This window comes from Schistocerca americana, chromosome 3 (genome assembly GCF_021461395.2).
Source record: "Schistocerca americana isolate TAMUIC-IGC-003095 chromosome 3, iqSchAmer2.1, whole genome shotgun sequence".
Taxonomy (NCBI): domain Eukaryota; kingdom Metazoa; phylum Arthropoda; class Insecta; order Orthoptera; family Acrididae; genus Schistocerca; species Schistocerca americana.
Genome location: NC_060121.1, coordinates 600,369,829 through 600,386,614, shown reverse-complemented (window position 1 = coordinate 600,386,614; position 16,786 = coordinate 600,369,829). Strand labels below are relative to the sequence as shown.

The following is a 16,786-nucleotide window of genomic DNA, read 5'->3' as shown; positions in this document are numbered from 1 at the left end:
TGAACTGTCTTTGTGGGTGTAGTGAATCTTTTGGTACGGTAGTGTGTGGGTTCCGCCGCGGTCAGTTGGAAGTTGGTAGGGCTGTGGAATGCCGGGCGGCGCAGGTAGCCGGGCGGCAGGTATTCATTCCCACAGAGCTACGCTCGCGCGCGTCTGTGAGCGGGCCTGCCGCCGCGGTGCCCCAGGCACGCGCGGTGGTGGGGGAAGCGCCCGGACGCGCGCGTCTGCCCGCGGAGGGGGCAGCCGCCGCCGCCGGTGGTGGGGGGCCGGGAGCGTGGCAGGCCTCAGCGCCGCCACTTTTTCTTCAGTCCACGACCGAAGCTCGTGCGCCGCAGACAGTTGAGTTCGGTACAGCGCCTGCGCTAACTTAACGCGGTCGAAGACGCGCCGAGCGGCAAAAAGAGGAACGACACGCAGCTGCCGTGGCAACCACTTGTTACGCGCACCGATAAACCGCACGGGTGGAACGGAGCGAGGCGATTACTGCTGCTCGCGACCGTGACAAAACCACAAACCGGGGAATTTTTTTTGTTATTTTCTTGTGTGTGTGTTCTGACCACCGCCGTTGCTACCGTTTTGCGAAGGACAGTTCACTTCCGCGGCGTGCTTTCCCACCCCCGTGTGCGGGTGACCGGCTGAGCGAGGAAGCGCGGAGTGCGTGCGGCAGTGGAGGTGTTGTTGCATGGCAGCGCAGTGATGGTGACCGGAGGGCCGACTGCAGGGCCGGGGCCGGCGCCGTGCGTCGTGACGCCCGCCCCCACGCCCCCGCCGGGCTCTGCGGCCGCCGCCGCAGCCGCAGCCTCCACGTCCCCGGCGCCCGATGTCGGCGGCGGACCGATAGCCGTGCAGCGGCGGAGTGCCAGCGAAACGCGGCGGGTGAGTCTCGCTGCGAGCGATACTCATTTATCTAGAAGCTCAGTAGCTAGCATCTTCTGGGTTGTTCTTCAGTTTTTACTTACACGATCGTCGTTTCGACCCGTCTTGTTGGACCGTCATCGGGATCTTCTGCTGCCTCCGGTTAACCGAACACCGGGGACATCAGAAGATTCCAGCAGACAAATCGAAATGTCGTTTGTGTAAGAAGAAACAGAATATGAACGTGACGACGCCTGACAACCTAGACATTTCTATCATCAATGACAACGGCTACGGAAGTCTTACTTTGTTTTTTAATCTCCCAGTCGTTGGTGACGATGACATTTCGAAGGAACGCTGCTGCAATGATATTTTACTGTGTGACTTGCTCAGGCTGATCTTTCTCGATACTGATTATTCATACAATAAAAATGATTGATTCCGGAGTATACATCTATCAGCAATTACATATGTGACACCGATGATATCTGCATGGATTTAGTAAAATACGTCCACGCAAGTAATCAGTAATCAGTGGTACCATACCTTTCCACTTCACCACGTAGAAAAATCGCATAAACTTAGAACAGTGCTTTTTTTATATATTTTACAACTCATTCCCAACTGACAGTGAAGCATTATCACCCAAACCGAGCAGACGAGATTTATTTTATAGACACATTTGATGATGGAATGTTTATTCCGAATTCGACAGCGTATGTTGTACGTATCATGAACATTAATAAAAAGTGCAGTTTCACGAAGTCCGTCACTTTCACGTCATAAAATCGTAATGTTTTTATGTCGCACGTGAATGGAAGCGGATTGGAAAGTGACTTTCCTGTAACGCTCCCGAATACATTCTCACGTGCTCAGAGAGCCACAGTCGGACATGTCCAACGCATAAAGGACATTAATTCTAGTTTATGGTCACGACACAGTAAGATCGACATAACAGAGCGTCTGGCACTGTGTATTCCGCTCAGGTGTACGGGATGATGCGCGTGTGTCTCATTTGTGTATTTATACAAACGCGAGCTGATACTGTCTTAGGTTCAAATGGCTGCGAGCACTATGGGACTTAACAGCTGAGGTCGTAAGTCCCCTAGAACTTAGAACTACTTAAACCTAACTAACCTAAGGACATCACACACATCCATGCCCGAGGCAGGATTCGAACCTGGGACGTAGCGGTCGCGCGGTTCCAGACTGAAGCGCATAGAACCGCTCGGTCATAACGGCCGGCTACTGTCTTAGGATGTAATCGGCTTTTGGTAACTATACCGTATCGCTATGCTGTAATGCTGCTCATCCCAGTTAAAAATTATCCTTCATAGCTAAGTTTAGTAGAATCAGAATTACGACAGTTGCGCGAGATGTACTGCTCTTCAAAATTTGAAATACGACACCTCGGAAAATACTACGCCCATTGTACACAGTTTATTTATCGAAGATGTCCGTGTTGCCTTTTATAACGAAGCTAGCAACGTCCTTTATCCTCTCTTCTTACCGAGTAAATACTGAGCGAGTGAAGTTTGTAGTACTGGTTTTTATTTTGTTGTAGTAGTTTTTGGTTCAGTTCACTAACGTAGTGTGGAAACAATGTATACTTAATGTGCCTCCGTGTATGATGTTAGTAGTGCCTATGTTTTTGCTCCGTAAACTACTGTTATTGGCGATAGTTTTCTCTGAGATACTGAATGACGTTCTTAGAGTGATTCCTAGTTTGAATTTTAACTACAGCCAACAAGAACGTCAATATGATATATCGCTTACAGATCAACCATACGAAGGATCCTACACGCTAGGGCAAGTATCGTGAAAAAACCCGTACAGGTGTTCCGTTGGAGTATACAGTTCCTAAAATGTTCTGCAATATCTTATTAAGTACGTGTTAATCGTACTAGCATCGCACGTGTTCACATACTAATTCGATCACAAATCTCTCTCTCTCTCTCTCTCTCTCTCTCTCTTTTTCCCCAGTAACGAAACTTCACTTTTGGCTATCAAGCTAGGACGCGAGCAGATATTTCCGCCGCGCCGCACCGCGTACTACACTGGTGTACGTTTCGATCGCCGTACAACGCAGTTTTGATCGATGTAGTCCTATCGAATCAGCACGTACAAAAAGTCATAAGTTGCGTCAATATCATATTTCTGGCTATAGTCTAGAGAAGATATATGCAAATTTTTGGTAGTAATATATTGCTGCGTTTCTCAGTTTCTTTCTATTTTTTTGTACCACGGGAACAACTCAAATTCGAACTTTTCTATTGTATTGATCTGCGAAGTAGGGAAGGTCTTATTTTAAAATCACTTTTGCATATTGATAGAATGCTGCCTGGGAGTATATTCTTCGGAAATGTTTCACTATTTTTAGAAGCGGTGTTGTGTTACGCGGGTTCATAATCACTACTTTGGATCGCTACTTTTCTCGTTGGAGTTCACAGCAGCTTGACTAAAGACAGCTATTCAGAGACAATGAAACACGCTTGCCGACTACCAGAGCCCCCATTCAAAAGTCACAGATGCAGCTGACAGTTTACAAAATGACTACTTCTGCCGCCAGTAACGATCTGCCTTTTTATTTATTTCACGCACGACACGTCTGCTGAAACGATTTCGATTTTCAAGTGCGTTATTCGTGTATTATGCTATTTATGCGTGATATTTTCGATATGTGAACTATAGCACGCATTGATATCGTAATAATCGAAAAACACGGAAATGGAATTCATTTCCCGAAACGCGCCGTGCTTGAAAATAAAAGGAAAATCGTGACATGCAGTAGAAAAAGATATTTTATAAGCAGACCCATTAGTTTTACAGCCAAAGGCTGTCACCAACCCTTTCTAATGGATAAAAGAGTCAGTTCTATGGTCGTTTTCAACTGGCGCCTTTGCGTTACAACCAATGTGGCTGATTTTCTGAATGCATGTGGGCTATTTACCAAGTTTGTAGTCGCACTAGCAGACTTGTTTAGGATATCGTTCCTTTGTATTTAGACATGGGAATATTCCCATTGGAATATGTAAAACCGAAAAAAGACTTACGTGCACTATAGTTTTCATTATTTTGTGTCGCGTTTACGTTATGCTGAAAGGCGTAGTAAATGATTAAGCGTATGAGTTCCATATTCACCTTCGTCAGCCAATACTGGTATTGCTGTTGTGGTCTTCAGTCCGAAGACTGGTTTACTGCAGCTCTCCATGCTACTCTGTCCTGGTATTACTGCCTCATAATTATGGATTCTGAAGGTACCAGTGCTGCCCTTATCGGCAATCTGAAACATATTCAGCAGCCATTAAAATGAGAATTTTTGCATACTTGAGCGGATATTGGTCGTGCGTGTAACTCCCCCTATCTGGTGGCCTCGCACGACGCGGGTTGCAAGGCACAGCAACAAGTGTCTCGTAACCCTCCCGATTGGCTGGACGCAGATAACATTTTAACTGGGTGCTTAACACTTCGTTTGAAGCTAACAGTTCTCTGGGAACATTATTTGATTTTGCTATCGTGTTATTACTTTTGCTTAAGTTTTTAGTATGTTATGATCTTCATATTGATCCCGTTTGGAATCTGTGGTGAATGTACCCTTATTCAATCACTGACAGACGACCCTATCAAATTCGATGGGAAGGTCTGGGTGGCGATCTGTGACCTGAAAGCTCTATCGCTCAGTATCGTAACGTAGATTTGAGTACCGCTTTCAGTGTTAAGACCTTAAAAATAAGGAATAACACATATTTATTCATAATGATTGCGAAGAATTTTGGCTTGTATATCAATTAAGTAGTTCCTTGTGCATTATCGCTATAATAAATTCGTCAGACGCTAAGTGGTGTCAGTTGAGTTTCGTAATCTGAACAGTTGCCTCAGTCGCAATCACCATCAATCTTAAACGGATTGTGGTGCAACGATTAAGAAATAACGACTAAATAATCTTGACAGGATGAAGTTGGGCATGCTCTTGTATTTGACCGTGAGATGACTAATTGTTTCTTTAGTTAAGGTCAGCAGACCTGTGGGTTAGTAACATATGGATACTGTCATATGGATTCGGGCATATGGCAATGAAACTGATAGTTCAATTAAGACGACTAGAAATGATCTGAAGATTGGCGACGGTACCCGAAACAAGTCAGTTTGAAATAATAAAAACAGCGATCGAAAGACAGAAAATAGCACTGTTTTATACAAAAACGATCGCGGGTAACACACTACCGACAAGTATGTCCAGTTTTGATAAATTCTGATATTACGAGACTGCAGGTGTTTCAACATAAAATACCATTTTTATTAAAATGTGGCCTTATGTTAGGGCCTGCTGCGGGCGATTGAGTTCTAAGGCTGATCACACAAACTCTGCAACTTCTATCTGCACTACACACAAAGTCCGCCAACTTCCCCAAAACTGACCTTACCGCCAGTGCTTCGCAATCAGCAGCGCAGCTGTAAAATTCTGTTGGTCATTCACTGCAACACATCATTAGCCATATTGTAATAGTGTAGCATTGTTAAGCTGAAGAGTAGTGAAATATACAAGAAACTAAGTTATTTCTTACATACTCTGTCTGAGAGAATGAGGATGAAAATGTGTACAAATAAAGGACAGTTTATAATAGAGAGTTTCAAATGCAAGTACTTTTATTCAGAAGGTTTTGCTAAGCCAACATTTAAGCTTGTTACAAACATACTTCAGTAAATGCAGTCTGTCCTATCTGCCATTGCAGAGTTTTGCTCTGGATAAAGACTTATCTTTCTTTACGAATCTGAAGCGCGAGTCTTGTTAAGAAGTACAATTCAATATCCCTTCACTACAGCTGCCGGCCGCGGTGGCCGAGCGGTTCTAGGCGCTTCAGTCCGGAACCGCACGACTGCTACGGTCGCAGGTTCGAATCCTGCCTCGGGCATGGATGTGTGTGATGTCCTTAGGTTAGTTAAGTAGTTCTAAGTTCTACGGGACTGATGACCATAGATGTTAAGTCCCATAGTGCTCAGAGCCATTTGAACCATTTTTTTGACTACAGCTGCTATGAAACACATAAAATGTATTCGCAGTTGCGAATATGAACCGCCTCCAGCTGTACAATGGAATGGCGATGACGAAAATTTTTGCCGGAGTGCGAATCGACCCGGATTTCCCGCTTTACGCGGGCGGTCGCCTTACCCACTTTTTAAATTTTTTTTGTTCATCTCATTTTGTTCTAGATTGTTTGTTGAATTTGTTCGGAGCGGACGTCCGATGGGAGCTGTTCAGGTTCTTCGTTGATCCGTTCACTGAGGTTTTTTATTATTTTATTTATTTATTACAGAGGGTATCCAACCCTCTGACCGAACACGCTGAGCTGTTCTGCCGGCATGTTCCGTATTGTTCGTTGCATTTGCTCAGGGTGGACGTCTCATGACACCCGTTGAACTAAATCGTTGATTCATTCACTCAGTTTTTTTGTTTTATTTTTTTTTTTTATTACAGAGAGCAGCTAACACTTTTTGGTGCTCTCATTTTGTTTGTTAATGGTCGCTATATTTGTTCAGGGTGGACGTCCCATGACGCTCGTGCAAGTTCACCGTTGATCCGTTAGTTTTTATTAGAGGGGACAGCTAAGCCTCTGAGCGTACACGCTGAGCTACCGGGCCGACTATTCGCTTCGGCTATCCGTGCACAAGTCACTGACAGCCAAACTTAGATGTCCTCATACTTGTACTCGCACGTCCCATTTATGTTATTCCGAAGGAACATTGCATAGCGCTACTTCACAACACGGGCACTGCAATTTCGTATTTATCAACCGGTACCGGGCCTGCGACTTAAAAATAAAATGTCTCTCCTGTACGGGAATAACACTAAAGGAATGCATGAGTACAGATATGGCACGTGGACGATGATGTATGGAAGTTCGGGCGTGGTCGTGAGTCGTGTTTGGAGAGCTTGATAGTAAAGCGACCGTTCGCCTGAAGCGGGAAATGCGAGGTCTAGTCGCGGTTCGTCGCAATTTTCATCAACGTCATTCAGTTATGCAGATGGAGGCGGTTCATATTCGCAACTGCGAATGCGTTTGATGTCTTGTCTTTCTTTGGTTTTATTGTCAGTTTTTGGCAAGTGACCTGAGCCGACACTGTTGAGCCGAACGTCTGTTTGATACTCTTCACGAAGTACTGGGTGATCAAAAAGTCAGTATAAATTTGAAAACTTAATAAACCACGGAATAATGTAGATAGAGATGTAAAAATTGACACACATGCTTGGAATGACATGGGGTTTTATTAGAACCAAAACAAGAAAAAAGTATTGCTAGACGCGTGAAAGATCTCTTGCGCGCGTCGTTTGTGATGATCGTGTGCTCAGCCGCCACTTTCGTCATGCTTGGCCTCCCAGGTCCCCGGACCTCAGTCCGCGCGATTATTGGCTTTGGGGTTGCCTGAAGTCGTAAGTGTATCGTGATCGACCGACATCTCTAGGGATGCTGAAAGACAACATCCGACACCAATGCCTCACCATAGCTCCGGACATGCTTTACAGTGCTGTTCACAACATTATTACTTGACTACAGCTATTGTTGAGGAATGATGGCGGACATATTGAGCGTTCCCTGTAAAGAACCTCATCTTTGCTTTGTCTTACTTTGTTATGCTAATTATTGCTATTCTGATCAGATGAAGCGCTATCTGTCGGACATTTTTTGAAGGTTTGTATTTTTTTGGTTCTAATAAAACCCCATGTCATTCCAAGCATGTGTGTCAATTTGTACCTCTCTATTCACATTACTCCATGATCTATTCAGTTTACAAATTTATACTGAGTTTTTGATCACCCGGTGTGTTACAAACGTGTAAATATCTGGGTGAGAAGTATCAAACAAAGTGTTGTGTATCAAAACTCTCGCACGCATTTGTCGGTCCCCAAAGCGTAGAGGTCTCGTCTGCCCAAATATATGTACGCACAAAGATGACTTCGAGTTGCCGATTTACAATGAGGGGATTAGTGGATCTTACCCCGTTCTTTTCTGAGTTGCAAGTCCGCGTGCTTAGCTGAGTGGTAACGTGTTTGCCTACCGTGCAGTGGGCCCGCGTTCGATTCCCATCCGGGCTGGAGATTTTCTTCGCTCGTGTACTGGGTGTTGTGTTGTCCTCATCTTCACCGACATACAAGTTGACAAAATGTGGCGTCACCTGAAATAAGACTTGCAACTCGGCGGCCGAACTTCCACGCTTGGGGCCTCCCGGCCATCAATGCTGCACGACGATTCCATTTCATTTCTGTGTTGTAGAGTTTCGTGTCTGCCCGGCCATTGTACGATCGTGCGGATCTTCACCGATTACCTGAGAGTTGTGAACCGCATAATGAGCAGTGCCGGGGAAACGGCCCCTGTCCGCCGCCGAGAAACGCCGCTTAGCGGGTGTTAGAGGAGTCGCACTAATCGCCGCTGCTGGCGAGACGTGCTGGGCGCGCCACGTAAACACGTCGCCAGTGAACTGGCGGAGCCGCCGCGCTTTAATGAGAGCGTTAGTGAGCCGGCGCGAAAACCTCGCCCCAGACCGCTACGTGGCCGCATAATTGCGTTGCGAGGTGTCGGAGAACGGCGCCAGAAATTACGCTGTCCGGGTGAGCCCCCATCCGCCGTATTGTCAAGGAGAGAAGATTGTCACGTTGCCTCATTTTAACGGACGCTAATAACAGGTTGTGGAAATTTGCAACTTTGTAAGCGGCTAATGTTACGAGCCTGAAGCATGGCGGCAAAGCGCTCCCGTTCACCTTATACACGCCGATAGGGCGTACGAGAACATGACAAACAATTATGGAAGAAACTCCGCATGGACAGCAGAGATATGTGCTACAGCCATCACTGTGTGAAGCTGTTTTACAGATTCTGCTGCCCGTGTGGTTTATTATGGTATCATATGCATACGGGTAAATGAGGTAGACGGGAGCGCTTTACCTTCATGTTTCAGGTTCTCTCCGAAGATGGCTGAACGTTTCGCAGCCGAAATATTGGCTGCTGATGTGTACTAACGATTGACTTTCAGTAATTTTTATGGGTCATGTAATACGCCGTGAAAATATGGAGCCTCACAATAATCATCATAAAACTTTCGTCATACAACGTTTACTTCCAACGAGTGACACGTTTTTACAAGTTGGTAAAAAATCTAATTTCTTTCAATATCTTCTGCGGACATGTACCGCAAAGTATGGAAATTCACAAACGACAAGCAGGCAATCCTAGAAAATTAAAAATTCTAGTTTCAGGGAGTAATTTATAATGTTCTTTCGACTAGAGATTTTTGAGATAAAATTGGTTTCACATCTCAAATAAAGGTGTACATGAATCCATTATTTCCACGCTCCATGCGCGAAAAGAGCTGTAGGGAAGCAGATGTTAGGTACGAAATAACAACTAGTTTTACAATGAGTCGAAGAGTATATATGTAGACGCAGAAACGCTGAAGGAATTTCGGATTATTTGGGTCAATACATCAGAGGGAAAAATTTTAAAGGTAGCCTAGGTTGGAAATTGTAAAACAAATTATCGCGTAATAGAGACATGGTGGTGAGAATATTGGCCCGAGGTAGGAGCAGAGTGGCACCAAACCAGTCATATGACTGCAGGGACAGAAAAAAATATCTATTCATGGTCAATTTCCAGAAGCTAAAATTCGTAGCAGTGTATTCACTAGGAACGATACCAAATCGCATGGTGAGCTACCATACGCAGTTTTTGTAACTGCGAGATTTTTGTACGTAGCGAAGATACAGGAGGTTCAAATCTTGTGTTAAAATGTGTAGTGACGCTGTTGTGAATGGTTGAGCGAGAGCAACCACTGACTAGAGTGTGGCAGACGCTTACCATCTTACTTTTTAAATTCTGAAGTTGAAGATATAACCGTAATTGAGATACAGCGAACGTAACGACGCCGTGTAACGATGCTTCATTATGTTTTTGAAAAATTTATCATGTATGGAATGAGGTCACGCAAGTGTATTTTTCGCCGATGAATGTGATGTTACTGGATTGTACAAGAGGAAGGTGAACACAGAGTGCCGCCTCTATCGATTAAGTGACTTGCTTCCCTCGCAGTGAAAAGAAATTCTCTATTTCCCTTTTGTTGCTTGAAATCTCGATCCTTTCTTTCTTCTTTTGTTTTGCATCATTCTCCCTATCTACACTATACGGGAGTCTGTTTACCTTACGGTGTAGTATAGCACCCGTCGCTCTGGGAAAGTGTACGCCCAATAGATGGTACTGTATGCATGGCGAGGTCTTGGGATATTCTTAACACAGGGCAACTTGTTCTAGTCGTATTTTGTGCATTTCTTGAACTACAATCGAAAAAATAAAGAAAAATATATGTATTTTATATGGAAGCGAGTAGCCCTATCGGCAACGGACCTCCGCTCGACCCAGCCACTAGCGACATCTGTCGCCTTCTTACAGCAACTCTGCTCGTGGGAGAGGCGGTCGTTTGAACAGATCGTGCGCTTGGTATAACCGCGTGGTATTGTTAGCGCCTCAGAATCTGAGGCAAGTTTTGTTGATTTGGTAACGGATAAACTTAGCTCTGGGAATATGCTTTTACATATTTCGGAAGTACAATATATCTCTGTACATATGTAGTTACTGTTTAGCTTAACATGGGAAAAGCTAGACTGTAGATCTAGTAGCTGCGATCTTAATACCTTTTACTACAACTCTGTCTCTCGTTTACTGGCTGGCAGGCTCGTAGATGAACTATTATAAAACACCGTATTGCTAGTTTTCAGTCATACGTCTTGCTACAATTTAATATGAATCTCACGCCCATCGCTTCATAGCGATGGTTTTAACAGAACGTCAGGGAGAGATTTTAGGACGCGTCTTTTATTTCATTTGACTGCAATGTTGTAGCCATTTAGTGAAATGAAGTTTCACCGTTCCTTTGTCGCAACGAGCAGTTTAGATGCAGCGATGATTGGCTCGCTGTGGCGCTGTCGCTGACAATCGACGAACTTGGCTGATACGTTTCTGATGGGTGACGGCGGCCAATGATTGATGCACTTTGGCGTTAGCATCAAACTTTTTAGATCCCAGCTATTTATCTGTCATAACACCCTTTACCTGATGTTCATTTGAATCATTTGTGTTGCTACTCCTTTCAGAGTGAACTTACATTGATCACGTAAGTGATTTCACAGTGCATTTTTAATCTGCATTCAAAATTTGCAGTTATTGCCAGTGCCACTACCACTGTGTGTTAATCCGGATACCTTCCGTAAAATTCTTCTTACATAATTCAGCACTATTTTTGTGCATATATTGCGTCTACAAAAATATGCTGTCTAGTTAACTTCTAGTGAAGTAGATGATGCATCCACGGTAAAGCTACTGTGATTACGACATTCTCATCTGTGTCTATCCTCCAACCATAGCAAATTTAAGTTGCTAGAAAATTATTTCTTGTTTTGTTATCTTTCCATTAGCAATTGATAGCGCTTTGAATTTATATATATATATATATATATATATATATATATATAGGGGGGGGGGGCGGTGGCTGGGTAGCTGTACAAAGATACGCACGTTAGCTCATATCCAAGTAAGTGATGTAGTGACTTTGTCAGCAAGACATTGGAGTCACTGTTGTCGGAACATGCATGGCGTAACGAAACGGAGTTTTAGTTTCGATGCAAACCATGCTACACTTTTAAAATATATTTAATTGTACATCGCGGTGCTAGTGTTAGGATTTATAATAGAAAGATGATGTTTTGGCTTACAAACTGCATAGTGGGAATAAACGTATTCTTTCTCTTTTCTTCCAGCTATTGACCACACTACCTCAGAAAATGGGTTTATCTCCTTAACATTGTACAAAGAACATGAGAGCAGCGTACAGTATCCGAATCTGGCCTGCTTCATAGCGCCAGTTTATCGAGTTTGTGTTTATTCGTGTAGTCAAACGGTTCAGCACAATGAGCATCATAATTGTATTGATGGGGAATATTTTACACCTACTTGCAGCTAAGATTGCCCAGTTTGAATGGTTGCAATTTATTTTTCTTGCGCTAACGGGATTTTTTTTATCTTCTTAGTAGATAAAATTAAACTTATTTACTGGTTTTATACAGTGTTCTTTTTTATACTGAGTTACATTTGCATTTATAGCCAACATTGTCGGTAGTGTTTATCTCCCTTATACCGACTTGAAATGAAACACTCGAGAGTCTAATGCCTTTGGCGTGCTTTTGATATTCCATAACCAGTGAAACAATTTACGTGGCCTGTTTTGAAACGGAGGGACTAAGGCATAAAATAGACTAAGTTACTATGCCTCAACGGCCTTGCCGCAATGGTAACACTGGTTCCCGTCAGATCACCGAAGTTAAGCGTTGCCGACCTCTGCTAGTATTTGGATGGGAGACTGACTGGATCTGCAGAACGCTTTTGGTAAGCGGGGTGCTTTCAGCCCTCGTGAAGGCATAGAGGAGCTACTTGATTGAGAAGTAGCGGCTCCGGTCACGAAAGCTGACGGCGGGCGGGAAAAATTCTCATGGTGACAGTTTGTTCTGAAAGTCTCTAGCATCATTGTACCACTCAAAATACGAACGTGTGTAAAGTCCAACTGGCATATCATGCATTTGTTTAGACACCTTATATGCGTTAAATGGAACTTTCCCACTCTAAAATAATGCAGGAATAGCCTTAAACTAACGAAACGTTGGAAAATGTATTTACTTCATGGGTTTATGGCTTTGTCTTCTGGCTGAAGTTTGAAATGATGTGTAGCGTTCAGGTGGTCACAATATTAAACAAAACGTTTTCTAAACGGAATCCGGGAACTTGAACAATCGTTGTAGTCCAATGTGATGCAAAAAGAATAATGTAGTTTAGCTGCGTGAAATTGAAAACCAAACCCGCGCAATCGTTCTGTCCAGGGTAGAAAGAGATAGTTTTACTCAAATAATGAGTCACGCATACACCAAATTTTGGTTGTTCCCGGGGTTGTGCTTTTGTGTCATCCAAATCGTCAGCCACAGGGTTACTAGGGATGTCTTATTGCAGCGATTTTTTTTTTCAGACTGGCAGAATACACCAATAGAGAGGGATCGTCGGTTTTGTGCGTGGAACAACGCCGGAATTTCGCATAACTGCGTGAATGCGTAGCCTCGTGATTACTACGCCGTTTGGCACGCGCCTGAGTGCTGTGTGAGTGTGCGCTGATGCGATCGTTCCTAGACGAGCAGATGTTCCAGGAGGAAATGAGCGTGCAGTGTGTCGATAAGCGCAATCGCCAGACCTGCAGTAACATCCGGCGTTTGTTTCTCGGGCGTATCGGGTGAAAGAGGTCAGGGACGGGATTCGGCCCGCGACCCTCTGGATAACCCCCGGCGGGCTCACGCGCCGGAAGGCGTGGTCGGCTTGCCTAGCGACGCGACCGAGGCGGTTTTTTCGCCTCCTTCCGTGACCCGCGCTCTATCGGCAGCGATAAACCGCCGCCAGTTCACGCCCGTGTCGCGCACTCGTGCAGCCGCTGGTCCCTTCTGCAGCGCCTGTCTCTACCTCGCCTTAGTTTCCGTTGTGCCATTGCCCGGCTGTGATGACTGCCGCGATAAACAGAGATCGACTTATAGTGCCACGGCACCGCTGGCCCTATTCTGCCGACCGCGAGTCACATCTCGCCATGCGGGTAAAGTACAACTGGCGATATCTTCGTCGTCTTTGAGGCAAAAAATCACATTTATTGCTCTTCAATATTTCTAGAATACTCGACGTTTCGAACCCTTTGCTGGGGTCCTCTTAAGGACTCTAGCGGCACCGCGTGACCAACCGCAGAACGGGAGTCAAAAAGCTGTTATAAATAGTCCCTACCAAAGGAGGTCCTTTGGGAGCCGTGGCAGAAATATCAGTAGCCAGAGTTGGAGCCGACTACTAATTTGGCTACTGAAACCGCTCAGAGTAATTTTGCACTTAACACGGTAGAGTAGAGGCAGCACACCTACAGATCTTTCTAATTCGAGTCTGAATTAAATTTCATGTCAGTACCACAACCATATGGCTTTAATAAATGGATCTAAGCAGGGGGAGTGTTTTGACTTCACAGCGGTTTTTACCGAGTTTGTCGTCAAAATTCGTTTACCTAACGAGTACACTATGATTCAGAGTTGTTTAAAGTTCTTATTTTTATACTCTCTATTATTTAATGAGCGTTTTATTACTGTGATTGCGTATTATTATTAACTTATTTTTTATTTTTGGTTTGGTTACTGATACATTTTGACTGTTTGCTCCTTTTGAGTTCTTTTAGTTACATTTGCGGTGGTTATGAAGTCTATATTGCTTACTGTTCTCCGTAAGTTAAAGAACGCGATAACAGCATATGCATTCGCAGCGGCAGATCTCGTAGAGTATCCTTGCTGGAACTTCTCCACCTGAGATCGCTAAAGATAATTTATCGCTCTACGGAAATCGATCGGTACAGCCAAGTGCTATGCTCTGTCGTGGATATGGAATGTGGCGTCCAACTTGAGTTCGTGAAATTATTTAGGTCTTCGGAGAAATATTCGCGGCGAATCCCAAAAACGTGCAAAACTGCAGGTCCGCACCATCAAACCACACAACACTTCCGAACGATTTGCATCTTTATAATCACTGAATATTTCTTTCGAAATGATTAAGGGTTATGAACTCTACACACCTGATACTCCTTTTGTGCTTTTGTACGTATTTATTTTCTTCAGTACCATAAAACAAGGATTACTGCCTTAATGGCGGCTTCGAACAATCTCCTCTCAATCCGACATAGAACATCTCTCTTCCAGTGTCCAACATGTAACAATTATCTCTTGCCGTAGCTTAATACAGTCTGTATATCTTTGTTATCGAGTTCGCGCGGAGGTGCTTAAATTACACGGGTATTTATCCATCGCGCTGGTATTTTACATTTATCGTTGTATTAATAGCCCGTCGCACTTATCGAAATTTATGTGGTATCTGCATCAGATGCTCTGTCAAACCTGTTAATTAGTATCAGCTTCGATCGTTTTAATTCATTAGGCACAGGATGTTTGTCACCGTCTCTATGTCTACCTACCGTCAAAAAAACGCGAACTGATTTTCGTAACTGATGCATAAAACACAATCATCATATACAAGATTGACAACACTGGATCTTCTGAACAAGATTTAGATTCTTTGTATCGGGTTACGGTGTTCAGTTTACTTTCTCGAAGTTTCGTAGAGGAGTATCGATCGTCACGTACATATCGATGCATACAGCAAACTTAATGCTAATTTCTCATGATGGAAACAGAGATAATATCTGAAACCTCTGAATCTACGTCTACATCTACATAGATACTCCGGAAGGCACCGTACGGTGCGTGGTGGAGGGTATCCTTGTACCAATACTTGTCATTTCCTTTCTTTTTCTACTCGCAAATGGAGCGAGGGAAGAAAGACTGTCTGTACGCCTCCGTGTGAGCCCTAATTTCTCTGATCTTATCTTCGTGGTACTTTCGCGCATTGTATGTTGGCGGGGCGGCAGTAGAATCGTTCGGCAGACAGCTCCAAATTTTCTCAGCACTGTTTTTCGAAAGATCGTCGCTTTTTCTCCGAGATTCCCATTTGAGTTCCGGAAGCATTTCCGTAACGCTTAGGTGTTGTTAGAAGCTACCGGTAACAAATCTAGCAGCTCGCTCAATTGTTTCGATGCCTTCCTTCAGTCCGACCTAGTACGGATCCCAAACACTCAAGCAGTATTCAAGAGTAGGTAGCACCACAGTCACGTACATGTGGTCTCCTTCACAGGTGAACCACCCTCTCCTGAAATTCTCCGAATAAACCAAAGTCGAGCACGTTTCCACGAAGTCGGAAACAAAAAAATTGTCTTGTTTAGTGTTTTTTAAAACGATTTGATAATTTCACGAAGAATTAATTAATAAATGTGCACATTATTTCAGCTAACGAATTCTTTATTTGCGCCGTTAATTAGGCGGGTATTCTGATTCTTCATAGGGCTGTCTCTTTATTCCTCTACGATCCACGCAGTCAGCAGTACTGCTTCTGTGCTCTATGAGAAAGATATTTCCTGTAGGAGTCGATGTTGACTATCGGTAGCGCGAAGTAGTAGTACAAGAACTCTCACTTACATTTTCTAAATGAAGTAACAATTTTATGAAGTCGTCATGTAGGTTTAGATTTATTATATCAATCCGATACGTGATTGATACATCAAGGGAATTTGTTGACAGAACATGACTGCCTTGTAGTGAAATCCGGAGGAGTGTGTTACAGTGCACGTACCAAGTCCATTTTATGCTTATAACTTTGACCTAGACCAGAATCTGGTTGTTCACTTTCATGATAGCTAACCGCATCTGTTGCGGGAACGCAGGCCTAACGTGGTCTTGAGACCAAATAATATGCACTGACCACATCAGGCTTGCTTTAAAGGATTCATTAAACAAGCATATTATACAGAGGCCTTACAGGCTTTTCTGCTGCAGCCATAAGAAGTGAATAAATGCTGTATACTTCGAACTGCATTTCATGATGCTCGTAAAGTATATTCGTAGGGTTTCCCACAATCCTGGATGAAAACAATAGATAGTTTTCGTGAATTTACTTAACGCAGTAGTTGTCTCAAAGTTGCAATTAATGCATAAAGTAACAGAAAATGATTTGAGATTTCGTCGAGGCTTATGAATCACCTTCACCGGAGCTTGGAAACAATTCTCCTGTTGGATAGTTTCAGTGCCTTACGTTCCGTTTTCGTCAGTATAAGATAGTTAGCTAGAATCTAGTGAACATTAATTTAAATTGCTGCCTCTCCAGTACCAATCGGCTACAATTTCCTAATGGAATCCAGTGTGTAGCCTTTTGCAGTGAGTATATCGAATAGCGTAAAGATCCACAAAGAAAAATATTGTGAAATTGGTCCCCACTTGGCGTGT

At 43.8% G+C, this 16,786-nt stretch overlaps 1 protein-coding gene across 1 annotated transcript in view; it reads left to right on the top strand.

Annotated features, from left to right (window-relative positions):
• Positions 1-320: 320 nt before the first annotated feature.
• Positions 321-16,786, top strand: part of LOC124605311 (protein hairy) — a 33,490-nt gene continuing 17,024 nt past the window's right edge. The window contains exon 1 of the mRNA XM_047136894.1: positions 321-876. Coding sequence (XP_046992850.1) covers positions 697-876 — 180 coding nt within the window. The 5' untranslated portion in view covers positions 321-696. The remainder of the gene's footprint in view (positions 877-16,786) is intronic.